Source organism: Rattus norvegicus, chromosome 4, assembly GCF_036323735.1.
Source record: "Rattus norvegicus strain BN/NHsdMcwi chromosome 4, GRCr8, whole genome shotgun sequence".
NCBI lineage: Eukaryota > Metazoa > Chordata > Mammalia > Rodentia > Muridae > Rattus > Rattus norvegicus.
This window is the reverse complement of record NC_086022.1, coordinates 136552875-136572406: the sequence shown is the minus strand read 5'-3', so window position 1 is coordinate 136572406 and position 19532 is coordinate 136552875. Positions and strand designations below refer to the sequence as shown.

Here is a 19532-nt window from a genome sequence, read left to right as displayed (position 1 = left end):
TATGTATGCGTGATGGTGTGTCTGAGTGGGTATGTGATATATAATCTTTCGTATGTTGATGGTAAACTGTTAATCCCAAAATATGTTTGTTTCATTTTAAAGAGCCAGGTCTTTATTCTATTTTGCTCATGGACCCAATCTTTGTATTTTAAGTGGCACAATAAGTGTGTTGGGATATTTGCTTGGAACATGGATAAGGAGTTATAATTTTTAGACTTCAGCTATTTGAAAAAACAAGTCGATAGTATTTTCCCTCTGTGGTCAGTCAAGCTAGGAAGTCTAAATCTATATGTGTTATCTCGAGTGTTATTAGAAGAAATTATGCTTTTCCTAAAAATCACTGCTAATAATAAAAATAGCATTTGCCCTTGATTGAGTTTCTGGATTATTGAACGTTTGTAAATCATCCTTTCTGCAATTATAATAACTAGTGGTTTTTTTGCAGATATAAGTGAAAAACTCGTTTAATTTATTGTTGTCCTGGAAGTTTTACTTACTTTTTTCCTCACTGATGTGTACCTTCCACACAGTCCCTCACTACATGAGTCAGGCTTTTACCTACAAATTCTGTATTTTCAAATAGTTCCTTAAATAAAAATAATCACAGGTAGAGAATAAAGTTTGCACTGACCGCTTATGATTGGTGTTTTAGAGTAGGAGTTTGAGAGTGAGTGGTCAGGCAGTGGGATTCACTTTGGTTGGGATGTGGTGAGTTATTGGGTTGGAGGTGAGGCTCATATTTATCTGTGTTTAACAGATTTTTTCATTGAATTCTATTACGTTGTTATTTTATTCTTGCATATACTTTGCCACTTTGGATGACCCATACAATTGTAATCCTGTCACAGCAACATGGGTTCCAAGTGTATTTATTTATTTATTTGTATGTATACAGCTGATTTCCTGGGATGCTTAGTAAAGAAATCAAATCTGGCTTTCTTCCTGAATGCAAACATTCCCTTGAGCTTCCTTGGAAGAGATTTGAACATTGTGCTCTAAATAAAGAGAACATGCTGTTTTCCTTCTAAAATGTTCTTCTTCTTTTCTTTTTTAAATTAGATCTTGAAAATTTTAAGAGCAGAATGAGAAGCAGAGTGTCAGTTCGTGAAGGCCAGGGAGTGGTACTTCTCTGTGGACCCCCACCACACTCCGGGGGTGAGTACTTTGGTGTATTCTGCTTATCATATTTGTGACGTTCCAACACAACACCTTCACTCCACACTCCATGGTTCTTTCTGAGATTTGCGCTGAGAACCTGGACGACCTTGGCTGAACTGGAGCACAAGAGACAACTGTTGGCTAGGCTCTGTGCTTCTACCTCTGGCCATCTTGATTCATTTCAGCCATGGAAGGTCTCATACAGTCCTCTCTTTGGTAGTAAAGCACCCAGATGAAGTAACCGTGTAAGTCTGGTAAGACTGTAGATGAAGAAGAAATGAAATCTCTTAGAATAAGACACATTAACTTTAAAGATATGCAGAGTGTTAGTAAATGAGTAAGGTAAACAGAATTGTGTCTTGGTCAGGGTTTTATCATGCATGGGGATGGCCAGAAGCAGGTCAAGTTTACAAGGAAAGAATGTGCATCTTAGTGATCCCGATTTCCTTAATGCTAAGATATAATTCATATCCACTATCCTCAGACCTGGGTATATATTTTATTGGTGTATAGACCAAAGACAGCATTTATGTTGTATACAGTGGTTAGTACCAGCTGCTTTAGGGATATTGTATAAGGGAGCAAAGGATCAATTTAACACATGAACATATTCTACAGTTGAATTTTTTCTAGATTTAAAAAAATTTAAATGCTTTTTTAAAAAAAATTCTACCACTGTATTCTCCAAGGTATAGTATTTAATGATTGCCCTAAATACCAGTCAGGCAAGAGAGGTACTTAGAGATTTTCTAGGAGCTCTTTCTACATTCTCTGGTCTCGAACCTGTTTCATCTGCATTGTGATGACTGAGGGACATCAGTTCTGTAGTGAGTGTGGGGAGAGGTCTCAGAGCTACTGATGGTTTTAGTAGTTAGAAGCATTTCAGAGTGCTCATGGCCCTTGCTAGAACCAATGAGGTTTTCTTCACTGAAATCCTGAAAATCTTCTCAGGACAGAATTATTCTCTTTCTTGACTCCTTTGTATTGTCTTTCCTCATTTTAGATTACTTCATTTCTTCTTATTTTTTCCCTGTGGTTAAAATACTTACAAGCATTAGTTTTCGTGACTGAAGAACCTATCATTTATTTAATATTAATAATTTTATTGAATATTTTACTTACATTTCTTTTTTTATTATTATTAACTTGAGTATTTCTTACATACATTTCAAGTGTTATTCCCTTTCCCGGTTTCCGGGCAAACATCCCCCTCCCCCTCCCCTTCTTTATGGGTGTCCCCCTCCCAACCCTCCCCCCATTGCCGCCCTCCCCCCATAGTCTAGTTCACTGGGGGTTCAGTCTTAGCAGGACCCAGGGCTTCCCTTTCCACTGGTGCTCTTACTAGGATATTCATTGCTACCTATGGGGTCAGAGTCCAGGGTCAGTCCATGTATAGTATTTAGGTAGTGGCTTAGTCCCTGGAAGCTCTGGTTGCTTGGCATTGTTGTACTTTTGGGGTCTCGAGCCCCTTCAAGCTCTTCCAGTTCTTTCTCTGATTCCTTCAACGGGGGACCTATTCTCAGTTCAGTGGTTTGCTGCTGGCATTCGCCTCTGTATTTGCTGTATTCTGGCTGTGTCTCTCAGGAGCGATCTACATCCGGCTCCTGTCAGTCTGCACTTCTTTGCTTCATCCATCTTGACCAATTGGGTGGCTGTATATGTATGGGCCACCTGTGGGGCAGGCTCTGAATGGGTGTTCCTTCAGTGTCTGTTTGAATCTTTGCGTCTCCCTTCCCAGCCAAGGGTATTCTTTTTCCTCATTTAAAGAAGGAGTGAAGCATTCACATTTTGATCATCCGTCTTGAGTTTCGTTTGTTCTAGGGATCTAGGGTAATTCAAGCATTTGGGCTAATAGCCACTTATCAATGAGTGCATACCATGTATGTCTTTCTGTGATTGGGTTAGCTCACTCAGGATGATATTTTCCAGTTCCAACCATTTGCCTACGAATTTCATAAACTCGTTGTTTTTGATAGCTGAGTAATATTCCATTGTGTAGATGTACCACATTTTCTGTATCCATTCCTCTGTTGAAGGGCATCTGGGTTCTTTCCATTTTCTGGCTATTATAAATAAGGCTGCGATGAACATAGGGGAGCACGTGTCTCTTTTATATGTTGAGGCCTCTTTTGGGTATATGCCCAAGAGAGGTATAGCTGGATCCTCAGGCAGTTCAATGTCCAATTTTCTGAGGAACCTCCAGACTGATTTCCAGAATGGTTTTACCAGTCTGCAATCCCACCAACAATGGAGGAGTGTTCCTCTTTCTCCACATCCTCGCCAGCATCTGCTGTCACCTGAGTTTTTGATCTTAGCCAATCGCACTGGTGTGAGGTGAAATCTCAGGGTTGTTTTGATTTGCATTTCCCTTATGACTAAAGATGTTGAACATTTCTTTAGGTGTTTCTCAGCCATTCGGCATTCCTCAGCTGTGAATTCTTTGTTTAGCTCTGAACCCCATTTTTTAATAGGGTTATTGTTTCCCTGCAGTCTAACTTCTTGAGCTCTCCCTCCCACGGGATTTGGGTGCAGAGAACTGTTTATCCGGTCTGTTTCCTTCTGGTTCTGGTGGTGTCTTAGGCACAGGGGTCCTGCCGCTCCTGGGCCCTCCCCCAGGGGAGCCCAGAGGTCTTATACAGTTTCCTCTTGGGCCAGGGATGTGGGCAGGGGTGAGCAGTGTTGGTGGTCTCTTCTGCTCTGCAGCCTCAGGAGTGTCCACCTGACCAGGCGGTTGGGTCTCTCTCTCACAGGGTCTGCTTACTTACATTTCTAATGTTATCCCCTATCCCGGTTTCCCATCCATAAACCCCCTATCCCATCCCATCTCCTCCTGCTTTTATGAGGGTGTTCCTGTACCCATCCACCCACCCATCCCTTCCAATTTCCCTGTACTGAGATTCCCCTACACTGGGGCATCAAACCTTGGCTGGAACAAGGAATTCTTCTCCCATTGATGCCTCAAAAGGCCATCCTCTGCTACATATGCAGCTGGAGCCATGTTTCCATATAGGTTCAATCTCATGGAACAGGCTTTGACTCCAATTTAAAAGAATAGTTGGTTACTCCCTTAACATTGGGACCACTATTGTATTAGTGGTCATAGCTTGCAGATAGGTAGTTATAGTTCACAGATGGGTGAGACCAGGCAAAACTGCTTGATGAGTACCAGCTATATTTCTTTACATATAGTGTCATAAGTATGCAATCTCTTCAGCAATATGCTCTTATCTGCAAGTTGTGGAGGGTAACCGATATCATTGGTATTAGCTTGTCATTTATGGAAGTTAGGTGATTAGGTGGATCCTATATGTGAATAGTCTAACTGACTGTTGGTACTGGGTTTTTTATTTGGTAGCATTGATGTCTTGTTCGGCTGTACTATCTCCCATTATATGTCAATTTAAATCTCTCTCTGTTCCTCTCTGTTCCTCTCTGCCCCCCCCACACACAAAATCATGATTCTCCTAAAGCAGTAAGTTTTACTTGAATTTCAAAGTGTTAATTATCATTTCCATGTTCTCTCCTCTACTTTGCATTCCCACATCAACCCTTTTAATCCTCGGCTTCTGATCTTCCCCTTCATCCTTTCAAAATAGGGAAAAAAAAGAGTTCATGGGTTTTTTTTAATTTGTATGCCCATTCTTTGCAGAATTAGATAGAGAGCAAACTAAGTAATGTTGCATGAACAGTCAACCTCCCTGCGTTGACTCAAGGCTGTACTCAGACATGCTGTAGCCCATTGCATCTAAGACGGACCCTTTAGTTGTGAATTAATTAACCTGAGTCTTGAAATAATGCAGGTTCCGATTTAGTGAATCAGAATGTTGTGTTTTACAAAGGTTTTCTGATCATATGCCACTACTAGTCCATAGGCGATTCAGCAGCGGGGTCTTATCTGTTCCATTTAGCAAAATTCTTGTGCTTTACCTGTTTATCTTATTCTGCCCTTCAGGCTTCTTCCTTGCCTAGCTCCTTTGCTCCTTTACTTGGCCTTCACTACAGTGAATTTAGCTCATCCAGGCAAAATATTATGTGTCCACTGAGAGATCACCCTCCCATCCACCTCGCATTTGAGCCTGAAGCAATGTCTTCAAGGTACTATTCACCCTGATTTATCTCATTGTTTTGTGGCCTTCCAGGTCTCTAACCGATTTGTATATTTTTATTGTCTCATAAAACTCTTGTACAAGTCCTAAGGCTGAAGTGATATAGCTGGCCTTTTAATGATGATCACAAACTCCAAGAAATAAAAGGGACTGTGATTTTAATACATGACTCCTAATTCCCCAAGTGTGATATGAAAGCAAACATGGGGTCTAACATAGGGTTGGTTTATGTCTAGTAATCAGTAAAACTGTATGAAGAGTTAAACTCTTTAATACCAATGGGTGTGGTGCCAAATAATTAGCTTAATGTTTCACTCTACCAAATTTATGAATGCTTCAAGTCTCGATGAACACATTCTCTTCAGTGTATCTCAATGAGGTAGGAATGAAAGGCATGAAGAATCACTGGATTGTATGCACCATGCATCCTTTGCTCATAGATGGATACCAAATACCCAAAAGAACACTCACAGTGCTGTCTCTAATTTTTTTCAGAGAATCCTTGAGAAGACAGAAAGTTCATAACTTTACAAATATTGTTCATTTTGTAACTTTTGGGTTATGGCATCGGACCTAATACTAAAGGATTTGGTTTGTTTGTTAGCAATTGCTTTTGGCTTAGATCTTTCTAAAGTCAGAATTATGATCAGTAATATATCTGCTATTTAGTTATAGTTAATAATTATTCTTTATTTTTATTATAGTTATTTCCTTGGTTCTATTTCTCTGTATATTATTGGCTACATACAGATTCTATTGGAATCTGTTGTTTGGGTACAGGTCAGGAGTAGACTGAATTCTACCATGAATCCTGAGAGGTTCTACCAGCACCTGACGAATACAGATGCAGATACTCAACAGCCAATCACTGGACTGAGCATGAGGACCCCAATGGAGGAGTTAGGGGAAGGACTGAAGGAGCTGAAGGGGATTGCAACCCCTTAACAAGAACAATATCAACTACTAGTTGATAGGCTAGAACCTAGAACTCCCAGGGACTAAACCACTAATTAAAGAGTATAATGGAATGAAGCAGGACTCCAGATACATATGTGACAGAGGATAGCCTTATCTGACATCAACGGGAGGGGAAGGAGGCTTGATGCTCTGTGGAAGGGTAGCCTGGAAGGGGCTATCATTTGAAATGTAAATGAATAAAATGTTTTTTTTTAAAGAATATCCTAATACTACCAGAACTCTTCTCATTTGCATGAAATAAAATTCTAACTTTTTTGTTTATTTGAATATATCAAATGTTATATCAAAATATATTGGGGAGATGAACAAAATAGTTGAAGTTAAGAAAACAATGACTTTTCCGTACTGGAACCTGAGTCGCTTTGATTTGGGACATTCATCCATTTATCTGATGCCATTAATGGAATTTTCAGCCATGGCTGGAGAGAATTGCAAATTTATCATGGATCTCCATGCATCTATTAATCAGAGGAATCGTTATCATACGAGAAATGTCTTAATCTTTCCTTTATTCTATCATGCCTTCTGTCATTTATAGTCCACTGACTTTCTTGCAGAACAATTCAGGATCTTTCTGAAGAAAGAGGAAGAAGCAGTGTCTTAAGTTACAAGAACAGCAAGATGATAAACTAGAAATAAGACACTCAACATAGATTTCTTGTACAGTAATTATGAATCTAGTTTCCAATAATTTGAAATACTGAGATAAGTGCAATTTCAATGCAGATGCTAGCTATTATAAAATCATTAGTAAATCAAAATCATGAGAAAAAAATCACTCTGCTATGAATAAGGCCACAGGACTAGTGTCCAAACATCTTATGATGAAATATTAATTAAATATAAACGCACAGGTTAATCACATTATTCCATACACATAAAGAGCTGGTTTTGCCCAATGACTGGTGGCAACACTTAATGCACATGGATAAAAGACTCAAAGTCTGCCCAGGTGTTTTCTCAGCAAATTAGTCTCTGCTGCACCTTGCCATGTCTGTGCTACGTGCAGACATTTGAACACTCAGTTCTGTACAGCGCCATCCACTTCCAACAACATAGCCTTTGGGATGTGAAAGAGAGGGTGTGAGTGTCAAGCAGCAGGTAGTAGAGGTTGAAGCAACTTTGTGCTAAAAATTGCTGTGTAAAGTGTTGGTGTGACCAAGGCGAGAACAGAAGCTCCTCAGCCAGATGGTGTGGGATTTACACCCTGTGGAGCTACAACATTTCCATTTTTTTTTCTCCCAAGACGAATGGGCCAAAATGTAAAAGTCATCTCAGGTAGCTTACATGGCACCAACTGGAAAATTCCATCTCTCTATGAACCTGTCAAGTGAACCTGTCAAGGCATAAAAACCCAGTTCCTAGTGTGGAGAGTTGTAGGATTCTAAACCATTTCCCAAAATACTTTCATTTGAAATCATAGCTTCCCCTTGTGTTAGGAATTCAGTTTTCCTAAACTACAATTCAGTGCTCATAACTCTGCCACACCTGAAACTGGAGCTCTTTTCAATTATTAGTGTCAAAAACATTTTTGAAAATTATCACAGTTTCTCCGAAGCAGGATGCAGACTGGATTTACCTCAAACCTTGTGTTTTCTATTTCCTACAAAGCAGAAACCAAAGCACAATGCCCAGTAAATGCATTGTAGTGTAACTGGCCTCATCAAAACTGAAACAATGGGTTATTAAGGATCTGTCATTTCAGGCTAAGAGTGTTATTTCTAAGCTATTTCTTCTGGCTAAGTGGTAGATAAACATTAAGGCAAAATATAGAGATTCGATCTATAGACTGATTGGATAACTTATCAGATCTATATAAATTTTTTTCTTAATTTCTGTCAAAACTGAAGGACTATTAACATACTGAATGTGAAAAATCCTAACTGACCCATATCCGCATTCATACAAGTATATTCTGAATGAGTTGACATATAAATCTAAGGTGGAAACATGGATGAGTACAAAGCTTTTCATCTCTACAGAGAAATTGTTGGTAGTCCCATTATTGCACATTAATTGTAGAGTTGGGTAGGAAATCCCATGTCTCTAAATCTCTTAACTGTAAAGCTGTGGGTAAGCCAGCTTTCCTCTTGTCTGCCCTTCTATCCTTTCATCTCTCTACTACTCTGTCTGCTGACCCATTGTATTTTCATTAATTTACAGATATATCCAACAAAGAACTGAGTATATGAATCTTGAGATATATATATATATATGTATATATATATATGTACACGTATATGTATATGTATATATCAAGACATTTTACTTTCGCACATGAAAATGCTTGATAGTAAGCAGAGGAAAAGCTATCCTGGCCAAAAATCTTGATTGTGATATGTTTGACCTACTTGTTCCTGAGCCACATTCAGAACCAATCCCCAGTTGTAAGCTAGTGGGCTCATTTTTCAGGAAATTGAAAGACCACCAGGACTTCCCATATTCTCAGGATGTTGAGTTCCTCTGAGTGGCAGTATGCTTCAGTTTGTAACTACATAGACCTGAAATGACAGTAAGAGTGCTAATATTCAAGATGATATTAAGGCTATTTTAAAAATTAAGTAGTGCTATCTTTTAACATTAGGAAACTGAGGCTTAGGGTAGTTATGGAATTTAAACAAAGCCACACAGCAGGATTTCAGCCTCACTTACAAAGTGATACATTTTAAAGTTTAAATATAGGAATTTTATTATGCATATATAAATTACAAACTTTGAGTTTGTTGTAGATATTGCTTATTTCAAATTGTACTTTTTTGACATTGTACAAACACACACACACACACACACACACACACACACACACACACACACACACACACACACGGTACATAGAAGCCATATACTAGCCTGGACTTAGAGTAATATATTGAACTAAGTCTCAAATTTATAGTGTATTCTAATGTTTCAACTCTGGAATTTGGAGCAGGTTGCCTAACTTCTGTATTTTTTTTTTTGGTTCTTTTTTTCGGAGCTGGGGACCGAACCCAGGGCCTTGCGCTTCCTAGGCAAGCGCTCTACCACTGAGCTAAATCCCCAACCCCCTAACTTCTGTATTTTTTGTCTTCTTATAAATATGTAAGTCACAGTATATCTTTAGACAATCATTACGAAGGTTTAAGGAGTCACATATAAAAAGTTCATGTCCATCTCATTTACAAATATAGAAATATAGCACAAACCCAATATGTTGATCATAAGGCAAAAACATGAAAATAAAGTGTTTCATGTGAATCGTTGAAGAAGTTTGATTATATTGTATTCTACTACTCCATGAAGTTTTCTTGATTGAAAATTCTGTGGCCATCTTATACAACATTTTGCTATACAGTCATATTCCCTCTCCTCTTTGAGCTACTGCTTTTTGTTTGTTTGTTTGTTTGTTTGTTCATTTACTTTTAAGGCAGGATCTTATTATGTATCCCACAATGAATACTTTTTTTTTGTTCTTAGGCTATCATACCCTAGGATTTACAGACAAGAACTATCAGATCCTATGTAGACTTGTTTTTTAGAATAAGAACTACGTCTAGAGATACAGGAATGAGGATAGTTTGAGATGTACACCCTGTGCCAATATCAGTGTTGAGCCAGGATTTCCCCCATGGACTCTCTTTTCTCCTTAAGTAGAGCCCACAACTGGTGCTTTCTCCTGACTTTAAGTGAAGCAGTACCTGTATTACAAGCTGAGCAGATCAGATGCCTTTTCCTAGGGAGTGTAGTATTTGTCTTGAAAGCATACAGTTTTAACCTTGGGAACATAGAGTGGTTCCTTTACATCCTGTACATTAGGCATCATGGACTGCTGATGCCCAACAGTGAGACCTATAACTCCCTATGACAGATAAAGACATCATAAAAATGTAAGGATTGAAGTGTGCCAGACCTGATAACTCTCCTCCTCCTTAGTAACTACTAGCATAACTAGGATATTGTGCAACAGCCCTACACCTACACATTACATATCTACCCTTCATTTTGGTTTGAGTGTATGTGCATTTGAATGCACGTTTTTGATAGCCAAATGGATAGAAGGAGAATAGGAAATTTAATACAAGAAATGTAACAATATTAGCTCCACATTTTTACAGTCCCTTCACACTATTTATTCACTACTGTTATGAGACATTTCAGACAAATATAAAGGTTGTGAGAGGCAATTTGACAAAACTGTAGATGTATTCATTGCTATTACTGTCTCAATCTCTGTCTATATAAGAATCTACCTCAAGTAGAGCAAGATTACAGATTTCCCCATACAGTTCAGTATCAGGTCCCCTAAATGTCTGGTAAAGGATGAGAAAATCTCTCTCTCTCTCTCTCTCTCTCTCTCTCTCTCTCTCTCTGTGTGTGTGTGTGTGTGTGTGTGTGTGTGTAAGAGACATGGAGATGAAAAGAGAAAGAGAAAGAGAGGGAGGGGGAAGGAGATGAGACAACTTTTGGGAGTTGATTCTTTCTATTATGTGTGTCTTAGAGATTGAACTCCCCTTGATAATTGAACTCAGCAGACTTGGTGCCTGGCCCCGTTACCCACTGAGTCTTTTTGTTGGCTTGATCTTCCTGTTCTAATCAAGTCTAGAGGACCTGGATGAATAAGGAAACCTGAAAATGCATTATCTTTAATTGAATTGTACATGTGGCTCAGATCCATTCACATATAGTGTCTCTGACCTTGGTCTCCCTTCTTTTGTTTACATCCTTTCACCTGGATGGATTGCTTCAAGAAGGGGAAACAGGGAAAATGGGAAGTGAGACTTTTAAATAGGCCTTGTTTGAACTTCACCTATGCACAGCATTATCAATATAGCTCCCTAACGAGGAGCTAAGGAGTTAAGGATATCGAGTACATTTGCTGATGTGCTCCCCTTCTGAGGAAGTAGAGCTGAATTGCAAGTACAGAGATCCAGCTACTGCTGCCTTTTAAGTAGACAGTCCTTACGTGAATAAGTGCTCTGGGAGTTTGTGCATACACAGTTCCTGTCCAATGTGTTGAGCACAATGTTCTGTGAATTTCAGCCACTGAGTCCTAAAGTCATATGGAAGACACGCTCAAAGCAAGTGTTCTCTGCAGGCACAGACTCCAGGTCAGACCCAAGAGTGTAGTATCCTAGAAATCTGCATTATTGACTTGTGACTGGGGGATTTTGAACTAGTTACTGTTTAAGCCACACTAGCCATACTTCGTTTCTATCTCACATGATTTTAATGCTTTTGGAGACATACAGGAGTAGAAATGTTTCAATGAGTGAGGTTTTTTTTTTTTTTTTTTTTTTTTTTTTTTCCGGAGCTGGGGACCGAACCCAGGGCCTTGCACTTGCTAGGCAAGCGCTCTACCACTGAGCTAAATCCCCAATCCATGAGTGAGTTTTAGTAGACATTTTGAACTTAGATTAAAAAAAAAAGTGGACTACTTTGCAAAGAGCACTGATACTAATTGGTTTGTAAGCTAGGCAGTTCTTAGCTCAGCAGAATATTTTCTTCATTAACCTCAGCTGCACTGGAGAGCCAAGTTGCTTGTATACTAGCTGAGATTTTCCCAGCATACCTCCACGTGCCAGCAGAGGACTAGAAGATAGGCATCCAGTCATGAGTTACATCTGTGTATGCTCACAAAACCTTAGATCATTTGTCAGTTAAGTAAACTCTCATTGTCATAGGCACCAAATTAGCACTTGCTCGTGAATAGCTTGGAATTGTGCCTGGTTGTATCTGTGTTCCGTGCATTTAAAAAGATAGGGTCTACCTAAAATAAAAACTGGAGGACTCTTTTAGGGGTGGAGTTTCAAAACTGATCTCTATCTGTTTTTACTTTAAAGGGCCTTTTTGTCATTAAAATTTGAAATGATAATGAGTTTTAAAAATAAGAAAGCAGGGGCTGGAGAGATGGCTCAGAGGTTAAGAGCACTGACTGCTCTTCCAGAGGTCCTGAGTTCAACTCCCAGTAACCATGTGGTGGCTCTCAACCATCTGTAATGGGATCTGATGCCCTCTTTTGGTGTGTCTGAAGATAGCTACACAAATAAAAAATAAACAAACGAACCAATAAGCAAAAAAAAAAAAAAGGAAAAAGAAAAAGGAAATCATAAAGTGAATCATGGATGCAATTTTAATCAAGATTTGTTTACCTTGTGTCTATGCCTGTTCATATGAAATAAATAATAACCACCATCCTTATTTTGGGGTCTACAAGGTTCAGCTAAGGAACTCAAATGAAAGACATTATTTACATTATAATTAATTAGTTATTTCCTGTTAAAAATAACAAAGATAGAGTTTTAGGAATATTAGCTTGGCCTTAAACTTGGTATGTATCTGAGAACTATTTAAGAGAATATTTTTCCCACAATATAGTCTGATCATCAATGACTTTCCACTTCTCAGTACCCTACTACCAGTTTCAGAGTCCTTGGGTTTTAATTGTACACGGTCATACTAGGCTTCTGCCATAGGGAGTATTAAACCTTGGAGTTTTTGAATGTTAGGCAAGCCCTCTGCCAACTGAACCACATTGCCAAACTTAATTGCATTTATTAAACATAGAAAATGTAGTTATTTTCTGTCCATTAGTGGCCCTTTAATGAACTGAAAATAGCTACACTTTGAGTATGCACCTCCAGCTGAATATTGCCTTGAAGAAAGTATATCCTAGAGCTAGAAATATGCCGCAGAGATTAAGAATGCTGCTGTTTTCCGCAGAAGGCCCAAGTTCAGTCCCTGTGTAACAACGCACACCCCACTGAAAACCCAGTTTTAGCCATGGTGATACCGTCTTTTGATTTTCATAAGAATCACCCATACATTTATGCAACTAAGATAAATGAATAAAGTAAACTGTATTCTTAAGGATTGTAAAATACTATATGTTGATCAGTTGGTCAATACTGTTTTCAAAAATTTGGATCAAACAAAGCATGGTTTGAAGTCCTCTCTAGCCCGTACACTGCTCTTAAAAGTCTCTTTTTTAAGGGTATTTAATTAATTCCTACTTTTATAAAAGGTATAAGCCTCTTTCACTAAATGTTATTAAGGAGCACAGACTCCGAGACATCTAAGTTTATGATTTGTGGTCTTGAAAATATTATTTTATTAAGTTTGAAAGAACATAAAATAATTCCCAACAAGGCTAATTAAAGTAGCTCATTACAGGGTCCTGGAGGCCTGAACTATCAGACAGGAGCATCTCAAGCCTTCTGGAGTTTTCCGTATTTGCTTTACATACTTCTCAGAACTAATTAAGCATCTCCCCTTCTAGCATAATTTACATCATTACTTTATCTTAGCAAATGTTTTATGTCCCCATAGTGAGGCTAAATCAGTCAGCTAAATACAACAAAGTTGTGAGATCATAAAGACAGGGGATTTATTAGGCATAAACACTGGTACTGTGGTGTTTGCTGTTGATTTTATCAAGTGAAAGATGAGTTAAAAAGTTAAATGACATATTAAAGGCAAGGAATAAATAAATACATTATCTATTATACATTATTTAGATATTTAGATATTATTTATAAAATATGCACTTATATGTACTGAATATACTGTATATATTGTTTGTAAAAGTATATATTGTCTTATATATGTATATATTACAAACAATAATCAAGCAGAAATTCATCGATTACAGCAGTGAGCAAATGGCTTGTTTTGCCTTATGTAAAATTTTCTGTAAGTCTAGAAACTTGTGAGTTTTCCCACCATTCAGACTTGTCATCAGCTTCTTGGCAGGCTGAATCAAGATGACTGTGAGTTGAAATATAGCCCAGGACACACAGGGAAATTCACGATCAGCCTGGTGATCTTCGTTACCCACTTCATTAAACTGAAAAATTGAATAGAAGTCTGAGAATGTAGGTCTCTGGTAGAGTAATCACCTACCATTCTAGGAGCTTTAGGCTCAGTCCTCAATACTGAAAGATTTTCCCACACAGGAGAGATTGAGAGATAGAGTTAGAGAGGGGTGGAGGGAGAGACAGAGACAAAGACACAGAGAAAGAGAAATAGAGACACAGAGAGACAGACACAGAGACAGACAGACTGTCAGAAACAGAGACACAAAATGTGCTTTTTGATTTCTAACACACTCAGTGTCTCTAGTACCATTGCGATGCTTGCAGATATTGTCCATTGTGAGGTCCACCATGTGACTTTATAAAATTCTCTTAAAATTTCTTTTTTTTCCAAGCTTTCCATGTGTCCTTTACAGTAGCAGTCCCCTGTCATTTTCCACACATTTATCACCTTGTTCTGCCCACCGTTTGCAGCAGGACTCTGACCAGCAGGTTGATGCACTAAATATAGGCAGTAAAGGAACCAAGTCTGTGCTCTGCAGCTCTGTTTCCTTTAGTACTTTCATTATTTCATCATCCTGTGCTATCCAAAGAGACCACTTGGTCCCAGTTAGCAGCAATTTTCACAGTGTGTACTTGTTAGTAGTGAGAGGTTTAATAAAAAAAAAAAAACTATGAACACTTTTTTTTCTAAAAATCTGTTCTAAAAATGCTGGAGAAAAACACCTTTAATTTCCTTGAGCTTTTACTTGGACAAGAACATACCCCAAGAGAGAAATATAGATACGGCTGTTCTTCAAAGAGAAGACGGCCTTTGTTCACAAATTGTTCCAGTCCATACTTAGAAGTTGTTTAGGAAATGGTGACCTAGCTGGAAGACAGACGGCAGAATTCATTTTCAAAATGCTGTGCCTTTAAAAGTAATTAGTGTTACAACATTGTGTAGCATCTTCTAAGTTTTATAACTTCCTCTTAAAATATTCTAAATATTGTTCTTCCACTTGAGTCTTATTTAAAACATTAATTCTTCCTGAGACAATACAAATGACAATAAAAGCAAAACCTTCAAGGCAAAATTTGTCCTGCTACAAGAAGTGTAGGGACAAACCTGGAGCAGAGCGTGAGGGGATGGCTAAACAATGGCAGACCAACTTAAGATCCATCCCATGGGCAAGAAGCAGTTTCTGAAACTATTAATGCTACTCTGCTCTGTTTGCAGAAAGGAACCTGGCATAACTGTCCTCTGACATAGAGAACTTCAGCCAAACACTAAGGGGGCTCGGTAATTGTGCGGAAGAGCTGAGGGAAGGACTGAGGGACCAGGAAGGGGATAGGAATTCCACAGGAAACCAACAGAGACAATTAACATGGACTGTTGTGGGCTCCCAGAGACTGAACCACCAACCAAAGAGTATACATGGACTGGATGTAGGCCACCACGCAGATATGTAGTAGATTTGTAGCATGCAGTTTCCACCACAACTCAAGCAGAGGCTGTCTCTGACTCTGTTGCATCCCTGTTTATCCTGTTCCCCTATCTGGGCTGCTTTCTTTGGACTCAGTGGGAGAGCATGTGCCCATAACCTGCAGTGACTGATACACCAGTTCAGGATGGTACTGAGGAGGGAGATCTCCACCTAAGGTGGAGAAGAGGAGGGAAGAAAAAAGGAAAAGCTTTGTGATGGGTGAGGGAGAGACTGTAATCAGAATATAAAGTGATTAAACAAACAAATTCATGGAAAAAAGAAAATTAAAGTATAAAAGAATATAAAGCAGGGAGGGAAGAAAGGAAAGAGGGGAAGAGATGGCAATAAGGCGCTTCTTAATTCATCTGAGCGTGAGAGAAATTGATTCACTTGCCAGAATTTGTTCAGAATGAGCTTGGCTATAGATGTCTTAATATGTTTGTGGGTCGCTTCTTCATTACATCAGTACAAAATCTGAGGGAGAAAATTAAAAGGTTGTTTTGACTAGTTAATATACTTCTGGCATTTCGTAAATTCAATTAATTATGTGTGGATCACATTTGCATCTGTTCTAGTAATAACAACAGGCTGGTGTTTGCTGCTCGGCAAAGCAGTCCATCAATCATCCATAATCATTGATCTTCAGGAGAGGGGACCCACCCTGGCAGGCTTTCAGTAACCATGGCGTGTTTTTAACTCTAGTGCAAGCATATTGCATTCCACAAAGCTATTAAGAAAGCCTGTTCTGTTTCCACTCGATGTGAATTGACATGTGAAGTGGCGATAGATACAGACTTAAAGCAACTCTTTTCCGTCATTATGATCTCGAAGCGCTGCTGACATCCCTCTGGATGCTTTGACCTTTTCTCTCAGTATTCTACTTTTTGACAGCTCGGTGAAAAGCAGTGTACCTGACATCTGGCATAAACATGAAATGTTAATTCTTAGCACAATTTTAAATCTGCCATCTTCTTACAGATGCTCATGTGATACCTTTTTCCCAAGGCTGTGACAGAGGCTGTGAGTTCTCTTAACCCTCTCCTAGTAGACATGAAAGTTATCTTTGGTTTCCAAAGCCGGTTTGGAGTCTGGGTTTCATTTCCTTATGTCAGAAAGAGATGGAGGATGAAGAACCCTGACCTATCCAGAGAAGATTCTGTTCTTTGTTATAATTAGTGAGAATTTATGAACTGTTATTACAAAACATAGATACTTGAGGGAGATTCAGATATCCAGGAGAGGTTGCAAATCAGGTAATTGCAATCTTTTGTGAGTGGAATATGGAAGCAAAATTCCTCATTTCTCAGAGGCACTGCCTCACACAACACATCCAAATGGACATTACAGATCCATAGCTTGTTTCTAATATTTGATGTCATTGTGCAGACACATAGTAAAGCTGTGAAGTATCTAAAAAAAATGCTCAATTAAATAGGAAGGAAGTCTAGTGTGCTAATACCAATGTGCCATGAATAGCATCATAATGGCAGCAAGGAATTGCTGAGATAAAGATCAGCAGTGTCAAGCTGGACGGCCATGTGCAAGGCCCTGCCTTGGCTTGGGCTCCAGGTGCAAAAAATGATAATAAAGAAGTAAATGCAAAAACAGTCTTCCAGAAAGTAAAACATATTGATAAAATTCAAAACTACAATATCAATCAAACAATCTAATTGCAAGAAGTTGAAAACAAGATAGGGATTCAGTGTTTAGCTAAAACAAATGATCTTAAAGCAATTATTTGGAAATGTCAGTTGGAAATCTTGTGGTTAGAAGAGGATAAAAGTTGGAATGAATGTAAGTGTTTTGCCTGGTGAATAGGACCTACCTGTTTATCATTTCTGTGAGCTTCCAGCTTTCATGCACTCAAAAACAGATTTCTGGGAAGAATTATAATAGAAGTTTTAAGAACCTGTACGAGGAATATAGGAGCAGTTTACAGAAAACAATTAGACAAAGTGCACCTGAGAAAGCTTATTTGAGCAGGGAGGAATGCACAAATGCATTGCATTCAAACCTGGAAGAAGTACAGGTTGCTCTACCACACGCACTGTGAAAAATCAGCTTTTCCATGTTAACCCTGAACCTGAATTTGAAATGTCACCTGACCAGTAACTGTTCTATGTTGCTCTTATTTTGCTATCATTAGATGAAGAATTTCCATCGTGTGACCAGGATCCAATGAGAAATTTTTAGTTACATGTTCAGTCAGCTAAAGTTTAATCTTCTGCTTACTTTGATTAGTTTTTAGCCAGTTATGAGAAATGTTTCCAAGTGAAGTTCCAGCTTGTATACATAGGACCCTGATTACAGAGCTGCCTCAGGTTAATGGCTTCCCTTATCTATGTTCCTGGGACTGAGATGAATTCCCCTAATGAAAGTTACAGCACACATCCCTTGTATATAAGCAATCTTCTTGTATATATTTTCCTCATGGAAGACTTGACAAGGCTTCGTTTGAGCTTGATATGGTGTGTTAGCAGAATATGTAGAGGATCTTTGGGGGTATGATACAAACATACCTATGAATATGAATATTTGATAGTCAGAGGTCCTCCTCAAGTACCTTCTGCCTTGTTTTTAAGACAAAAATATCTCATTGAGACCCAAAGCTTACCCATGAAGCTCAACTGGCTAGCCAGTGAGCCTCAGGGATCCAGCTGCCTCTGACTCCAGAGCAATGAAATAAAACTCGCATGCTACCACACCCAACTTTATTACATGGATCCTGGGAATCTCCAGGGACTGAGTTCAGGTTGTCATGTTTGCAGGGCAAATATTTTACTGATATCTATCTTGACAGCCCAAACCAGCCGACCTTTAAAATGTAAATTTAATAAGTATAACAGAATTGAGAATTAAGCGGGCAATTATACCCTCCTAGAAGATGACTAATGAGACTAGGAGAAAGAAACTCTAAATTGGTGAGATTGGATTTATATACAGAATGAGGGACGGCTATAGGGACATATTTTAGAATCAGGACTTTCAAGTGTACATAACTGCAGGAAAATAGTCTTAATGAATTACAAAATGTCCCTTACAGAGCTAATATACATATTCATCTACAAACTCTAGGGCGTGTGCTAGAAGAAGCTAAATATAATTTCAGAAGATCAATGCAGAGTCTGCTGCGCATTGTGAGAATGAGTGCACCATATTTATAGTTAAGAGTGATCCAAAAACCTTGCCTATTTTAGAAATGAATCTTTTGTTGAAAGCCCCCTCCACCCACACAAGAAAATCCTACCACCCAACCCTGATGCATAAATGCCCATATACACATACAGAAGAACAACAACAACGAAAATCAAGTAAACAACAACAACAAGCATTTTTAGGTCTCAGTCATAGATTCCTAAGCACAGGGACACCTTCTAAATCCCCCGCCTTTGAGAGAGTTTGAAGTAAACTGCCTCATGGGCATTCTCCATTCCTTATTATTTCTCTGCTATCTTTAAAGAAACAACCCCTGCCGCTTTACCCAGGAGATAGGGCAGGGGTAAGACTTACTCAATACATACCTTTTATTAAAAGCCTATGAACACATATTCTAGAGAATTCTTTTTTCCTTTTTTAAACACCATCACAGCAGATTGCCAAAAGCACATCAGAAACATCGCTGGTCTCTAGATTCACTTCTAGAGATTAATGTAAACCAAAATTGCAAAGAGTGGTTGGAGAGTGATTTCCTTCGAAGCACATTAACTTGACATTTGCTCTGTCTCCTCTCAGTCAGAATTTATTAAAGCCTTGTTGATGATCTATCACTTAAGGTCTTACCTACATGAGTTATAAGCTGACTATGGGCAGCCAGTTATTGTTCAGAGAATCCTTCCTAAGCTGGAAAATAACAGAGAAAGGAGAATCTAGTCAAAGATCCAACATACTGCAAACCATCATCAACACTCACAGCAGAGGCCATTGTTCTATGTTCTCAGCGATGCCCTTCCTAGTAGGGAAAACACAGATTTGTGTTAAATGGAAATAGATTATTACCATTCATTAAAATGAAACTTCCCAGAGCCAGTCCAATACAG

At 38.7% G+C, this 19532-nt stretch overlaps 1 protein-coding gene across 5 annotated transcripts in view; it reads left to right on the top strand.

Annotated features, from left to right (window-relative positions):
• The window catches only part of Cntn3 (contactin 3), a 373191-nt gene that overhangs the window by 198359 nt on the left and 155300 nt on the right, over window positions 1–19532 (top strand). For all 5 annotated transcript variants that reach the window (XM_006236968.5, XM_039108281.2, NM_019329.2 and 2 more), the window contains 1 exon segment: window positions 1060–1155. In XM_006236968.5, coding sequence (XP_006237030.1) covers window positions 1060–1155 — 96 coding nt within the window.